We start from the raw sequence: 16,700 nt of genomic DNA on the forward strand, positions 1-16,700 counted from the left end.
CTCAATTTATTTGCAAATTGTTTAGTCAAAGTTATGGTTTCGAAACCATATGTTATTACTGGCAGTATGCATTGGTTGTAAACTTTTCCTTTTAGAATGTCGCATCTTGCCTCTTGCCAAATGCTGCCCATTCCCCAAGCCTATACGACGCTGAATCTCATAAGTTTGTTGTCTTTTCCTATTCTAATTTCATGCCCTAAATAGATATAGCTATAAATCTGATGTACTTCGTGCCCACTTACTCTCATAACATCACTTGGAACTAAATTGGTCTAACTTTCAAAAACAAAGTTGACCAATTCATAACCAATTTAGTTCTTGACGGGTATACATTTTCAAATGCATTACTTTGAAACGGATAATGTTAGACTTTTGGTCACCCTTGTATAAGATACCATCAGTTCATACTTTCTAAAAGTTTATGAACTTGTTTGTTATTTTGTTTACAATGCATAGACGATCAGTTAACAGTTCTATAGCTGTCTGACTTTTGCATCTATGCTATAAAAACGCAGTGGCCAGCATGTTTCCAATTTACCTTATTGAAAACTATCTAGAACCTTGCAACATTAAATATATAAAATCTGTGTAGTCATTTTTGTATGTCGTACATTATTTATTATTTACTTTTTAAATCTTTTGTCTGCTACTTTCTATATCTTTTATTAACAAAATAAAATTTTATTTTTGTAGTTAACTCCCATAGAAAAATACGCCATGAATTTCATCGAGGCAACAGAATCTGCGTGGTCTGCAGAACAGCTTGCAGCTGCTGCAAGAGAGATCGAAGAACAGAAAAAGGAATGGGAGCAGAACCGTCTGGCGGCGATGCGAGAAGAGGAGGAACGTCGTGCTCGAGAGTTAGAAGAAGAATCTGATATCATCACGTATTCAAGAGATGACGCCACCAACCAGGTTAGCTCAAAAAACAAAAAAATCAATAGGTATAATAAAATTTTAAGTAATAAAAGGGTTAGGCTCAAAAAAGATGGAGATGAAGACATTGAGAAAAAAGATGACGTCGAGAAAAAAGATGGAGTTGAAAAAAGGTTGAAGAAGACTAGGACACGAAGGCTGTCTCAAAAAAGCAAAGATGTAGAGGTCGAAGAACCGGATGCTTGTGAATCACAAGAAGAATCTCAAATTAACGGAGGGGATACGGATAATAGTGATAGTGATTCTGATTCTGATAGCGAATCTTCATCTTCCATGGAATCTAAAACTACCTTAAACCACGTTGATCCAAATTCACCTAGAACTAGATCTAGGGGCACAGTGGCTATTAACCTTTGGACACTCGATGTCAGCCCGATTTTGCCTGGAGAAAAACCGATGAAAAAATACGGGGAGAACCATAGAAAAAATATTAAGAGGGTTAGATCTGTGTCTGAAAACGATAACGATGGAGATAAAGACGGTAGAAAGCGATTGAGGAGGAAATACCCCACCAGTTTAGAAACATCAGAAGAAGAAAACAGTAACCAGTCAAGAGAAAAATCTACTAAGAAACGTGCCAAGGTAGCACCCAAAGGGAAAACTTGTAAAGTAATTTTAAGTAATATACTGAACGATAAACGATTTAAAGTCAACTTAAAAGAAGACATTGAGATTTCAGTGAGCACACAAATTAATGAGACTTCCACCAGCTCAAACCAGAATCAAACCAAAGATTGCGAGTCTAGTCAACATGAGAATAGCAATTTAGATGAACAGAATGATTCTCTTGACAATACAGAAGTTACCTCATCCAAACTTAGTAAATTAACTGGTTGTACTGAAATAGATAATAACGAAAGTAGTAAACAGGAAAATGAAGAATTAGACGAATCTATACTCGAAGATAAATATGATGAAGATTTCATTACAAACAAAAATGAAGACATAGATGAAGAAACACTCCTTGAAGAAGATAATCAGATAGAGCAGGTTGAAAATAAAAATATTGATAGCACGAAAGATGAAAAACAGGGTGATGACAGTAATGTTTCAGATGTAGGTCATTTAAGTAAAGATAACGATAATGAGGAAAAAATGGAAGTAACAGAAAGTGTTGACGAGGAAAATGGTGATATCAATAAGAAAGTAGATGAAGATGAGAGCGTTAAAGATAAAAGAGAAAGGAGGAAAGGTAATGAGAAAGATGATAATACAGACAATGAAGAAAACATCCAAAAGTCAGAAAATGATGAGGGCGATATTAAAAAGCAAGGAAATCAAGATGAAGAAGTAGAAGAGAAAACCTTAGGAAATTCTACTGAATCAGTTAACGAAATAGCAAATGAAATAAGTAGATGCAAACCTTTAAATGAGCAGCACAACGAATTGGTAGATGAAGTAGTAAATGACACAAGTAATATGGATGAATATATAAAAAAATCGGAAAATTCCAAAGTTGTAGAAAAGACAAGTGAAGAAATACTATTCAACGATAGGGGAAATCAAGATTCATCGTCCCAGGATGTAAAAGATGAAGAGATATCATCCCACAACAGACGAGATGAAAAGGTGTCATTCCACGATAGGATAGATAAAGAGGTATTACCTGAATGTAGGAAAGAGGAAGAGAAACACAATAGAAAAAATGAAGTACTATCACAAACTATAAAAGATGAAGAGGCACAGTCCCACAATAGGAAAGATGAATCGGGTACATTTCCAAACGTAGCAGATATAGAAAATAGACTTAACAACAAAGTTCCTCACGTCGATAATGGTCATACCGAAACGGTCAGAATGTCTAAATTGGTAACGTCTAATAGAAATGCCAATTTCAGGTCTCCTGAAACGAGAAGAAGCTTCAGAAAGTGTGGTAAAATTTCGAACAATCAGACTTTAGACGGTTGGGTGAAACGGTCGCCTGTATCACCTGTCGAAGCTGCTAAAGTAAACGATAACTCAAAATATAAAAATGTTGGTTCGCCCGAGTTATAGGGAGATTTGACTGTGGAAAGAGGAGAAATTTAAAAGTTTTTGATAGTTAAAAAAGTGTTTATTGATCAATGTACACTGCAATAAGGTAATAACTCAAAAATAATTTATTTCTTTACAGTTTTCTTCTTCATCCACTCCTGGACAAAGTTGTTCTCCATGAGTTCTCCATTCTTCCCTGTTTTGTGCTATTTGGTGCCAGTTTCTCCCCATTTTTGCTTTGATGTTGTCTAAGCTATCGTTTTTTGTGGTCTTCCTCTACTACAACTGTGCTCGCGTGGTCTCTAATGTACAATTTTTTTAGTCCTCCTTTCGATGTTTTGCCGTGCCATGTGTTCTACCCAGTTCCATTTCATTTGCGCAATTCTTTACAGTATTCAATGTTTATTTGTTTTCTTTTGACTCAATTCTGAACTAATATATTCAAACTTTACTTACATATCTTACATTTTTTTTGCCCGTTTCTTAAGCTGTTTTATAGAGTTGATAATTCTATAAACTTTGGTAATAATGGTACATAATAACAAAAGTAACTGACAAATAGGTCGTTTGTCAGTTTAGTCAAAGCAATACATAAATCTTTTAGTTTACCGGTTTAGTTGAAATTTAAATTTGAACTACCTTAAAAACTAATAAAATATGTCATATAATAATTTCTTCTTCTTCATGTACCAACTCCTCTAAGAAGGTTGGCAACTATCATGGCAATTCGCTTTTTCGATGCCACTGCTCTAAAGAGATCAGCAGAAATGCAGTTAAAACAAGCTCTCAAATTGTTTAACCACAAGATGCGTCTTCTTCCACGACTCCTTCTACCCTGTATTCTTCCTTGTATTATTTAGTTATAACGCTCGCCCCTTATGACATGTTCCAGACATTGCTGTTTTCTAACTTTAATTGTATTTAAAACCTCATATTTTCCCATTCTTCTCAGCACCTTGACATTCGTGACTATCCACCCAACTTATTCTTAATATCCTTCTGTAGGTCCATAACTCGGAGGCTTCTAATCTGTTCGAAACATTCTTTCTTTTAATGTCCAAGCCTCCAACCCATAAAATGATTATTGCCAGTATGGTTGGAAAAAAAGAAGAAGAATGTTTCCTTGTAGATACCTGATTGCCAACATACTGTTTACATGCTGTTGACGGTTCTAAAATAAATCGTATTAAGCTTAATTCCGCTAAGTCCTTAGTGTTAGTAAAATTTGTACCTGCAAATTTTACTACGCTCAAAGCTGTTGAATCTAGTAGGTCCTCGGTTTGATGTACTATTCTTTTCCATTCCCTTTTATGACTTACTTTTCTTTCACAGTTCATTATGTTGTCTTCTCATGTCTTCTTTAACTTCATTGTTCCATCTTGACATTGATCTTCCTAGATTCTACATTAAACCATTCTCTGAACTTGGCTAAACCACCATAAGACTTTGCGACATGTGACAGACAAATGATTTTATCCTACGAAGTGTACGAAGTCATTTTTTAAATTTATTACCAAATTGCAGTTGGTGTTGTTCATTTATAGATGAACTACTGTTCAGAATAATTGTCCATTGTACATATTGTGTTATACGATTTTTGAAAATTCCCCTCGTTCTTCCAGTGATTTGTTAATAAAATTGTAAATTTTGACTATATATGCTAATGTAAAATGTGAATATTGTGATTTAGAATTACCTGTACATATAATTTTAGGATTAATAGTTTTTTTACGGAACAATTTTTATTAAAAACCGAGCATAATTGTAAATTATAGTGTGAATGTGTACATGTTGTTATGTTCAAAGAATACGGACATTTTAAAAAAATGAAAATCAATTATTTTTTTATATTTTTCGATAACTACTACTGTTGGATAACTATTTATTCATGTTTGCTGTTTATTTCCACCTACACTTTGTTGCTTTTAGTTTATCCCTATTTTTCTGGCTCATTGAAAGTTAACAGAGAAAGAACGAACTTTTATATCTTTATGTTGCAGTTTGACAAATTCACAGTCTATGTATCGGGGAAATGGATCGATCAAATAGCCAATTAATCTTTTTTTGTATTACATACATACTTATTTTGCATGGTGCCAATAATTTTTTTCTGTCATCTGAGGTTTACTGTCCATAAACGAAAAGCTAAGAATTTGAGGTTTGTTGAAAAAAGAATTGTGTGATTATCAAAATTATATATATACTATTTAGAAATTATGTATTAACCCTAGAAATCACAACTTTCTATAAAAAATGCAGTTTTTCAATATGTTTGTTATACTTAAAATAGCCAGAAAAATAGTACTCACATTGTAACTTCCATGTAGAATTATACACCAAAAATGATAGTAATAACGAGTTGGTATATTTATTTTATGGACAAATGCGATTAAAAAAAAAACATTTTTAAATTGTTAATTGTTAATTTATAGCAATTTGTGATTACGAATAGAGTACACCTAAATTATATTAATGGGTTTTAAGATTTTTTTCTCAATTATTTCAGCAAAAACTTAATTTATTTGAGGCCCCTAGAACACAAGTGGTGTAAGTGACAATTTTAGAAAATTAGGTTTTAAATACAAAAATAGACTCCCAAACACATAGAAAATATGGTGGCTTCAAACTTTCTACATAAACTAACAATAAAATGATCAAAAATGACATGTCATTGAAAACATGCAAAGTAGTATAGTTTAAGTAACCAATACAGTGAAACATTAGTCCTGTTAGTTCCTCTTTAATTATAGTTCGGAGGTTGGTTTTTTTTTTGTAGTGATTAAATATTTAATAAAAAATATTTATTTTTACTTAGATATACCGTTAAAGCAGGACATATCGGTATGTGCTAAAATTAATTATTAACTAATTAATCTTAAATTAAACAACATTTTACACTCTATTATCGAGCGTTAAATCACACACCTATACTCCAGTAAGACATGCTACCGAACTAAAAGTTTTGTAAAACTTGTAAATGTCTGAGGGAACCAATTGCTTGGGTGTGAAAAACAGATGTCAAACGAACCGCTTCTTAAAACATCGTTGACTTAAAGAATACCATATTCTCGGACTATCCCTACCTAGATTTTTTGTCTAGAACTTTGAACAAAGTTTTCTCAAAACTTGTCACTTGGGGAGCTCGCAAACCAAGGCAATATCCCTACATCTCATAACATACATTGCGGAAAGATACGCACTGAGTGTCACATCTGGTTTTCGGTGAACGAAATTCCACCGAAAGTCACCGAAGATTCACCGAAAACCAGATGTGACACTCAGATGCGAGCTCGCTTACACCCCTTGTTATAAGGGCCTCATTTACGATAAAAGCTGCACAATTGCTAAAATTACGGTTGTCTCCCTAGTACACATTTTTTTAAATACTATTTAATATAACTGATTATTAATAATTGTGGTTTGGAGATGATTTTTTTTATATTAAATCGACTAAAAATTAAGCATAGTATAAATTCTTAACATTAGGGGAAAATATTTTTATATTTTGTGCAAAGATAAATGTGAAGTGTATGATTCTACGTTTATTGGAATTTTAAACAAGCTTTATTTTACGAAAAACTTTTCATTGCATTTAAGATAGTGATGAATCATCGTGGACACAAATTAATTTTCAAAAATTCAGTATTATAGCCTTACGGCAAAATGGTGCTAAGATGATATTTTATTGAACAATTAGTTTATCTTAATTAGGTTCCATTATCTTGATACTTAGGGCCGGTTGTTCGAACGCTAATCAAGAAGTTGATTATAATCAATCATTTATTGTAATCAATTTTCTTGGGAATCAAATCGCGACATGAAAAATACATGTAAAACACTAATCAGTTATTGATTGTAGGTAAAACAGTTATTAAAATGTAGCCGCAGCTCTTAAATTGTTGAAAATTGCTTAGTATTATTATTGATTTGTAAGTAAAAACAAGAAATTAACATCAGAAAGAGTTTAATTATGTTTTATTTTAAATTAAAACCAAAATAATAAAATAAATCAGTCAACATAACCTCAAAATGCGACAACTGTCTGAAGTACGCTTAATCAAATATAATTGTAATTAAATATTTGATAATGACCAGTTTTTAATTAGCGTTCGAACAACCGGCCTTAAGTGTAGTATCAGGTTTTGAAGTTTATTTAACCTCTTAATCCTTGTATAAGTTGGGCCGGATATAGTCATGACATTCCTGAGATTATAATCTGTAGGTCTGGCATCTGCAATGCTGGAATTGTTTGGCTCTTGTCATCGCGCAGGATAAGTGTTTAATAACGTTAAACATTGTTGGTAATGTAGATCCCGCGCTTATCGATATCAATCACAGACTAGTTCAAATGCCACACGATATCTGATCCAATTAACTCTACAGCTACTTAACCATTTGCGAATGCATAACCACAAACTGATCTAAAATGTAATGAATCTTTTTTCAAACCGTTCACCGAGTCACGTAAATATTAATATGTACATAATTAATACGTACGAAAAACTGAAATGAAAAAAAAAACTTGAAAATAAAGAAGTTCTCTTGCGAATGTTGTTGTTTAATTTAACGGCGGGGTGGACGTGGGTTTTGGTGCCTTCTTTGCTCTTAGAAGTCCGCGTGGGGCACCAAAACACTGCCCCGCCGGACATGAGCAAGGGGGCTTCTTTACAACCCTCGTTACCACCCCACGGTCACCTAAACAATCGTCCTTTTTGGTCTAATAATCAACTCATTATGGAATACAAGTGTGTTAAAATACAATATAAGATTCTATAAAGACTTATTGAAGAAAGAATTCCAAAACAAAAAATATTAAAATGCAATCAAAGTACTTGTTAGAGCTGCTCCAAATCCCATTCAACGACCATGTGCCATTGTCTAGGGTCCAAGGACAACAAGTCATGTAATTGTTAGACAAGCGTTGGAATCAATGAATCGTCTAAAATGCAATCATCGATGGCTTAATGTGAAACCTCGTATCACATTTTACAGAAAATTTTACATGAGTGTCTTTAAACTGAATTTCTGCATACTCTAACCCAAAATATATCGATGGCCTAGCGTGTAAATGTGCTAAGTGCTAATTTGTTGGTTTTCCAATAATTGAAAATTAAGTTTTTAAATCTTATTAAAATTATAGTTTTTATCATGTACCTATTAATAATTGCTCACATATTTTGTGACATCTGAAGACCTTTTGTAAGTTCTTAAGAGCCTTAAAATGTTAGCGGGTCTCGAAATAATAATAATAATAATGATTGTTGCTGTTACTTAACACCTTTGTAGTACCAAAAATTTTTTTAAGGAAGTCAATACACATTGAAAAAAATAATTATTTTTATTGACACAAATACAAAAAATAATACTCTATCAAAGGCAAAGTAAAAAATCCTAAACTAATATTTTTATCGGATATTTATAGAGAATTGTCTAATCTGAAATGTCAGACTCTTCATTTCGACTTGGAATATTGTTGGTTGACACTGGAATGTCTCTTATAAACTGGGAGTATAAACATCGGGAATAACTTTGGCATTTAAAAGATATTCCAAATCTTTTTTCTTTTTATGTGAAACTGGTAGTCTTGTCAAATACTTTTGGTTTAGTTCAAGGTGTGTGCTTGTTCTTTTTCTTCCAGCCTTTCCCTTACAATTTACTTCCAATTTTCTTGAGATAAACAGTACATATTTATATTGTATTATAGATGGTTTTTCTTTGTCAAATCTCAACCATTTAATATTTAGCCAATTCACTTTTTCCTTTTTGTGTGTTCATGGCTGTGTTAAAAACATAATTATTTACCAGGTTTTGTAAATCAAAAAAATCATTAAATTTCATGTTTTCCACAATGTATTGTCTTGGTCTTATTCTAGAGGCCGAAACTAGCCTCGCGAGTTGAGTAAATTTTTTATGGCGCTTAGCTCGTTCAATCGTAGCATTCATTGAGTCGGCCTCCAGATAGGAATGTCCCGACTCCATGAACTTCAGGTCAACAATTTTTAGGTGGTTGATGTGACTTAAGCGCTGGTTTCCTCGAAAGCAGTGCCGACAAACTGAGACCGTAACACTGCGATGAATGACGTCATAAAAAACTGTACCATGCAAAATAATAGCGGTGGTTTCCAAGGATGCGTTTGGAACCACCGCTTGCCGAGTTTACACATTTTTTTGCCGCAGTGAAGAACCTTGAATTTTTCACCGTAATCTGACGTAATTCATCGCAGTGCTACGGTCGCAGTTTGTCGGTGCCCTTTCGAGGAAACCAGCGCTTTACTGCATAATATAACATTGCGGCCGCAACATTTTTATTTTTGTTTTGGCCGGTACAGGTATCTGAAAATGATGCAACGTGGCAAACTGTATCAGGTAAACTTTTGAGGTATTTCAAAAGGCTAGCAATCAAGACCACTATTTTTCTTAACATTTATCGACAAATTTGACGTAATCTAACCTCACTTTTAATTGTGTTTGGTGTAGCACAAATGTGTTAAGTAATTAACTCTGAAGGTTTCACGAATTTCGATTAGTAGTACAAATGTTCTAAGTGCACTTGACACATAAGTTGTTGAAACCTGCAGGTGCGTAGTACTTATTCCTTTTGAAAGATGGCGCTAGAAAAAATTATGGACATATTTTACTTACCACATGTGTTTGCAAGATAATAATGCCTTAGTTGGTTTAGGTGTGCCAAATAACACGTTTTGACCATAATTGGCACTTAGCACCTTTGTACGCTAGACCATCGATATATGAAAAATGTATGTGTAATGATCTAAACGTACTCAGAATCAAACATATTATGTTAAATTATTTAAAATAATTTAACATATTATGTTAAATTATTTTTTTCGGTTAAGTTATAGTATGCTGAAATTACGTTTAAAGTCTCTGCAAAATGAGATACGAGGTTTTCACACTAAGCTATCGTTATGTTACTAGAAAGTGATGGATTCAATCATTACTTTATGGAAATTCATTTTATCTAAGAATAAAAAACTGAAACTTTTGTTTTAAATACTTACAAAAATTATTACAAATTAATGTCGACTACAGCTGCAGACAAAAACATATCACTTGAGAAAGGCACTTTGTCGAAACAGTTGTAGTGACATTAATGTGTAATAAATTTTGTGAAAGAATTGAAAACAATTTTTTTAGTGTTTTATTATTAGTAAGTCTTATTGAGTAATTATCGTTTATTTTTCTGTAATTTATTACTCAGTGTCACCTGTAATCTTTTTCCAGATTTAAATTGTCAAATCTTTATTGTGTGATAATAGTTATCATTCCAATTTTGAATAAAACATCCTAGGGAAAGGGGTTGTTTAGTTCATTAAGTCTTATCGAACTTTATCAAAAAATTATGTCCTAGAACCAGGACATAAATTATGACCCGGTTTGACATCTATATGTCATGATAGGAAGGAACACTTTGATCCTCATGTTTTGGTATTTGGCAGTTATTAACTATCCAACTGAGTTCTCCAAATCCTGTCATGTACATTCTTGCTTTTCTAGTGATTTTCGCATTGGTTCTCTTTGTTACGTTTCAGAAGGATAGAGCCATGCAAACTGAATGAGAATGTTCTTGACAACGTTGCCGCTCTTCACGACAGCGGTCGTGAAAGGTATTAAGAAGATAATATGTACTTGTAGATGATTATCGCTGTTAACTGCTGTGAAATATAAAAGAAGGATTTATTTATGATAATTCACAGAATGTGCAAATTATGTGCAAGCACATTGATTCAATATTTGAAACGCAGTATAATGTAGATATATTAGACCAGGGTAATAAGGCTAGAAATAGACCATGTTCGGGACACTCAAAGATCCAGGTAGCTGACTACTTTTTTAGTTATTGTAGACCTATAGGAAGAAAACCTACCTGTTTCCTGCCTAGAGTTCGCGTCCATTTTTTAATTATTAACAATTTAGTGCAAAAATTGCGATTTTTTCGATTTTTTGCTTTCCATTCAAAAGCTAAATAGTTGACATAAAATTACAAAATCCAATTTTTTAGAACATTGAAAACCCTTCAAAATTCCGATTTTTGAAAGTTAAAAAGTTAATTTGTTGCTACGCAAACTGCAAAATAAGTGAAAATCGTTATTTGTTAATAACTTTTACTAAAACTACCTTAGAACTTTAGTGTTTCACCCAAAGTTGGGTATTGGGGTACTTGACAAACCCTCAAAATTTGAGACCGGTCCATTAATTAGTTTAAGAGTTATTCTAATTGTTTATCTCAGAGACCTTTATTTTGCAATAACATAAGACAAAAAATAATGAAGATAGGTGAATTCTGAGTATGCCAAATGAAAGTAGAAAACTGATACTATCAAAATGTGCTAAAAAACGATAAAAAGATTATCTAATATAGTCAAAAATCCTAATGCCAAATTTGTGAAATTTTGTAGTTTAAAAACATTTAGAATAACTTTAAAAATATTGTCTGTAGAAAAAGTCATTTTACATATTAGAAAAGCTGGTATTTTACACGAATTTTTAAAAATGTAGTTTAATTGGTGACTAGTCGTGGTAAGTGAAGAGGGAGCTGGGAGCCGACAAATGCTTGAGTTCAAAAACTAAAAAAAGCAACTTAAAAACTACTATCATTTTCTATATCTCGGGAACTACTGAATATATTTTGATCGTTCTTTTTTAATTTGTATGTAATTTTTCTGTACATTAAAAATATGCAATTTGTCTAGACATTTATTAATTAATAAACAGTAAAAAACAATTTGTTTAAACAATTTTTGAAAAAATAATTTTTTCCCAAAAATCCATGATTTTAATCATACTATCGCTATTAATCATAGAAAAAGTTAAGGTATACTTTAATAAATAAATTTATCTTCAATAAATAATTATTTAATAAAAATCATTTATTTATTAAAGCGTACTTTAACTTTTTCTGTGATCATTAATGATACTATGATTAAAAAAATAGATATTTGTAAAAAAATATTTTTTCAAGAATTGTTTAAACAAATTGGACTGTTTATTAATTAATAAATTTATAAACAAATTGCATATTTGTAATGTACGTAAAAATTACATAACAATTAAAAAAAGAGATATCAAAATCTATCGAGTTGATCCGGAGATACAGCAAATTATATTCGTTTGAAATTGCTTTTTCGGTATTTTAACTCACTGGATTTGTAGGTTCCCCTAGTAATCGTTTGCACTACATTTTTGAAAAATCGTAGAGGGTGCTGTGAAGGTATAATGTTTGTGCAAATTTTTAAGAAAAAATACAAATCCCATTCTTTAAAATGGCATTAATGAGATTCCTTAATTATTATAAACAAATTAGCTGTGAATTAAAAAAAACATATGGCTGACTTTGTCCCAAATGAGCCCAGGCTAAATTATTTTATTTGAAAATTCGTGTTAAAATACTATCTTTTCGAATATATAAAAAGATTGTTTCTACGGACAACATTTTCAAAGTTATTGTAAATGTTTATAAACTACAAAATTTTAAAACTTTGGCATTAGGATTTTTGACTATGTTAATTATTTTTTTATCTTTTTTTAATACATTTTGATACCATCACTCTTCTATTTTCATTTGGCATACTCAGAATTGCACTATCTTCATTATTTTCTGTCTTAACTTATTGCAAAATAAAGGTCTCTGGGATAAACAAATAGAATAACTCTTAAACTGATTAATGGATCGGTCTCAAATTTTAAGGGTTTGTTAAGTACCCCAATGTCCAATTTTGGGTGAAATGCTAAAGTTCTAAGGTAGTTTTAGTAAAAGTTATAACAAATATCGATTTTCACTTATTTTGCAGTTTGCGTAGCAACAAATTAACTTTTTAACTTTCAAAAATCGGCATTTTGAAGGTTTTTCAATGTTCTAAAAAACTGAATTTTGTAATTTTATGTCAACTATTTAGTTTTTGAATGAAGTGCAAAAAATCGAAAAAATCGCGATTGTTGCACTAAATTGTTAATAATTAAAAAACGGACGCGAACTCTAGGCAGGAAACAGGTAGGTTTTCTTCCTATAGGTCTACAATAACTAAAAAAGTAGTCAGCTACCTGGATCTTTGAGTGTCCCGAGAAAATCCTTATTACCCTGGACTATATTCTTGGTCAGGGATCGTCTGTCACATTGTAACATGCCGTATGTTGACCAATTTGTAGTTTTGAAGACATCTTGTAGAATAGCTTTGGCCTATTACGTCTTCTTGTAACACCTTACGTTTTCATATACACGTACAGGGTGTCCAGAAACTCTACCGACAACCGAAGACAGGAGATTCCTTATATAATTTATCTTTAATTTTTAAGCATTTTTGATTCTGGATTATTAAATTGTGAGGTATTCTACAACTAAAAGGTACTCTTATTTTAGGTCGATAGGATACACCGTTTTCTAGAAAAATCAATTTGAAAATTTTTCTTTTTTTGAATTTCTAAAAAAAATTTAAAAAACTATTTAGAAATCCGAAAACTGAATCAATTTCATTAATTTCGAATTTCTAGTACGGGTCATATGCATCTGTTTTGGGTAGGTCAACGGTTATTTTATCGTATAACATTGTTGTCTTTAATTTTTAAACATTTTTAAATCGAGTTTATTAAGTTATGAGATATTCTAGTACTAAAAGTTACTCCTGCTTTAAGTTAGTAAAATACACCGTTTTTTTTGAAATTTTTTTTCAATTTTTCGAAATCAGAAGATGAAAAATTTTCAAATCGATTTTTCTAGAAAACCGTGTGTCCTACCAACTTAAACGAAGAGTACCTTTTAGTACTATAATATCTCACAATTTAATAATCCAGTGTCAAAAATGCCTATAAGTTAAAGATAAAAAAGTTATGTGATAAAGTAACCGTTGCCCTACCCAAAACGGACGCCTATGATCGGTACTAGAAATTGGCAATGGATGGAATCGATTTATCTCTGGAAGATAAATATACGTACCGATTTTCGTTTTTCTAAATTGAAGCATTCTGGAGGTATTTAAGAAAAACTAATAACAATCCATTTTCTAGCTCCCTTAGGAAGCATTTTCGGACTAGGTGAATTGGATTAAAATATCTTAAAGTTATCTGAAAAATCTCCTGTCTTCGTTTGTCGGTAGAGTTTCTGGACACCCTGTATATTTGTTGCCTATATTTCGAATCTATTCTTTAGCCCACATCTCAGTATTGTTCAATGCCTTTTCATAGTTTACGAAGGCAAGAAATATGGGTAGTTGGTATTCATTCGTCTTCTCTATCAATGTTTTCTCTGTCAGCAAATGGTCTGTTGTACTCCAGTACATATACTGTTTGTATACTTGACTCAGCAACGATGTAGGTCTACAAGTCGAGTTAGTTATAGTTACAATGATATAGGAGACATCTACCCATCAAAAACATAGATACTCAAAATCAAACAGGTAAAAAATTGTGTATGTCTTAAATTTAAAAATTAAAAGAATATTTAGTGAAATAACAAAAGGCCCATTAGGATTTCCAAAGGTGACTGTGGGATAATTGTTTCCCACTTTCTAAATGTTGCAAATGTTCCAGATATGGGTATCGGATAACACTATGGAGCAAATGCCAGTAAGTATAAACATGTACAATAATTATAAATATTTAATAATGACTATACAACGAGCAATCGAGGGAAAATTGAAGTATGCGGCGCAATTTAGATCTTTTAGATTTAGTTTAATTTAAACTTTGGTTTGCTGATGATTTTATGCAAAGTCAAAGAACTGCTAAACTAACTTTAGGTTAGCTGAAAAAAAAAGAAAAACATTTTTTGTCTACGAAACTTTTCTTATACATTTTAAAAAATAGTTCAAATATAATTTGTATAATTGACTACAGATAATTGCAAAAACCCTTATTTTTGCAATAATTTATAAATGTTAATAAAATCATTTTTTGCACAACGACATGTAATATAACTACTTGAAATGATGACAATTAACAAGTTATTAAAGTGTGCTAAATATCAGCTAGAGACCAAATAGTGTGTAAGCTATTCAATTTGTTTTTCCCGAAAACCGATTATTTAAACAGCTGTATTTGACCAAACACTGTAGGTATTTAGCAGATCGAAATTGATTCTTTGAGGCTTCATTTTTAACATGCAGGCCTTCCAACATTTTATCGAAATTGTTATTAACACATTCAACTCCGGGCCTTCTTCTTCTTGCAGTACCGTCTCCTATCGGAGGTTGGCTACCATCACAGCAATCTTAACTTTGTTGGCTGCAGCTCTGAACAACTGTATTGAACTGCACCCATACCACTCTTAAATTTCGCGACCAGGAAATCCTCCTACGTCCCACATTTCTCTTTCCCGAGATTTTTCCTTGGATTATGAGTCTTAGCAGAGAGTACTTTTCTCCTCTCATTATGTGGCCTAGATACTCCAGTTTTTTCGTTTGTATGGTTTTTATGACTTCGCATTCCTTCCCCATCTTCAGCAAAACATCTTGATTTGTTACTCTTTCTGTCCATGGTATTTTCCACATTCTTCTGTAACACCACATCTCGAATGCCTCAATGTTTTTGATGTTTATCTTTTTCAGAGTCCAAGCTTCCATGCCATACAGCAGAACTGAGAAAACATAGCACCTTAACATTCTCGTTCTTAAGTTTATATTTATGTCCCGGCTGCACAGGAACTTTTTCATTTTGACAAACGATTGTCTCGCTATTTCAATTGCCTCTTGATTTCTCTTGTCTGGTCATTAGTATCAGTGAAACAAACCCCTAAATATTTGTAGGACGTAACTCTTTCAACTGGCTGATTATTTATGGTTAAATTCATATTGGTGTATAGCTTCTTTGTTACAATCATGATTTTAGTCTTTTTGATGTTCAGTTTTAGACCATACTTATTGGTATGAGTGTTTATGTTTTCCATCAAATACTGTAAATTTGCTAGGTTATCTGTTACTATTAGCGTGTCATCAGCTTATCGTATATTGTTAATTAACTCTCCGTTACCAACCCTGACGCACACCTCAACGAATCTCAATTTCTTCGGTTAACTCATTATCAACCTTGATTTTTGCTGTTTGTCCCCAGTACAACCTGGTATGATGTTAATGTCGCGACTGTCGATGTTTTTGCTTCTTAGGATTTCATACAGCTTTTGGTGTCTGACTTTATCAAAGGCCTTCTCAAAATCTATGAAACCTACGTAGAGGTCTTGGTTTACATCCAAACATCTTTGCATTAACACACTCAGACCAAACAAAGCCCAGGCCTCTTCTGAATCCAAACTGTGTGGCGCTTATGTCTTCTTCTAATTTATTAGATATTCTTTTGTGAATTATTTTTAAAAATACTTTTAGTGTGTGGCTCATCAATGCTATAGTTCTGTGGTCTGAACACTCTCTGGCGTTATTCGTCTTCGGGATTGTGACAAAAGTAGAGGAGAGCCATTTCTTTGGTATGGTGCCTGTTCTATAAATTGTGTTAAAGAGGTTCACCATTATTTCAAGTGTGTCGTCGTCTATAAGTTTCAACAATTCTACAGGAATTTCATCTGGTCCTGCAGCTTTACCCCCTTTTGTATTCCTTATAGCATATTCTATCTCGCTTTTTAGGATTTCAGGCCCTGTTGTGTCGTCTATAGGTTCTGCCACTGCTATTTCTGGTCTTTCGTCTGCAAAAAGTTCTTCAATGTATTCTGTCCATCTTGCCAGTTTTTCATTTAAATCTGTAATTATTTTACCTTTTTTGTCCTTTACGATGGATGCTTGTTTCATTTTTTTACCTGATCCTTGATCTTTTTATGCATGTTAAAGCTA

At 32.3% G+C, this 16,700-nt stretch overlaps 1 protein-coding gene across 2 annotated transcripts in view; it reads left to right on the forward strand.

Annotated features, from left to right (window-relative positions):
• The window catches only part of LOC126883075 (helicase domino), a 170,250-nt gene that overhangs the window by 109,979 nt on the left and 43,571 nt on the right, over window positions 1-16,700 (forward strand). For both annotated transcript variants that reach the window (XM_050648300.1, XM_050648299.1), the window contains exons 16-17: window positions 694-915; window positions 14,455-14,490. In XM_050648300.1, coding sequence (XP_050504257.1) covers window positions 694-915; window positions 14,455-14,490 — 258 coding nt within the window. The remainder of the gene's footprint in view (window positions 1-693; window positions 916-14,454; window positions 14,491-16,700) is intronic.

The sequence above is a fragment of the Diabrotica virgifera genome, chromosome 4, assembly GCF_917563875.1.
Source record: "Diabrotica virgifera virgifera chromosome 4, PGI_DIABVI_V3a".
Taxonomy (NCBI): domain Eukaryota; kingdom Metazoa; phylum Arthropoda; class Insecta; order Coleoptera; family Chrysomelidae; genus Diabrotica; species Diabrotica virgifera.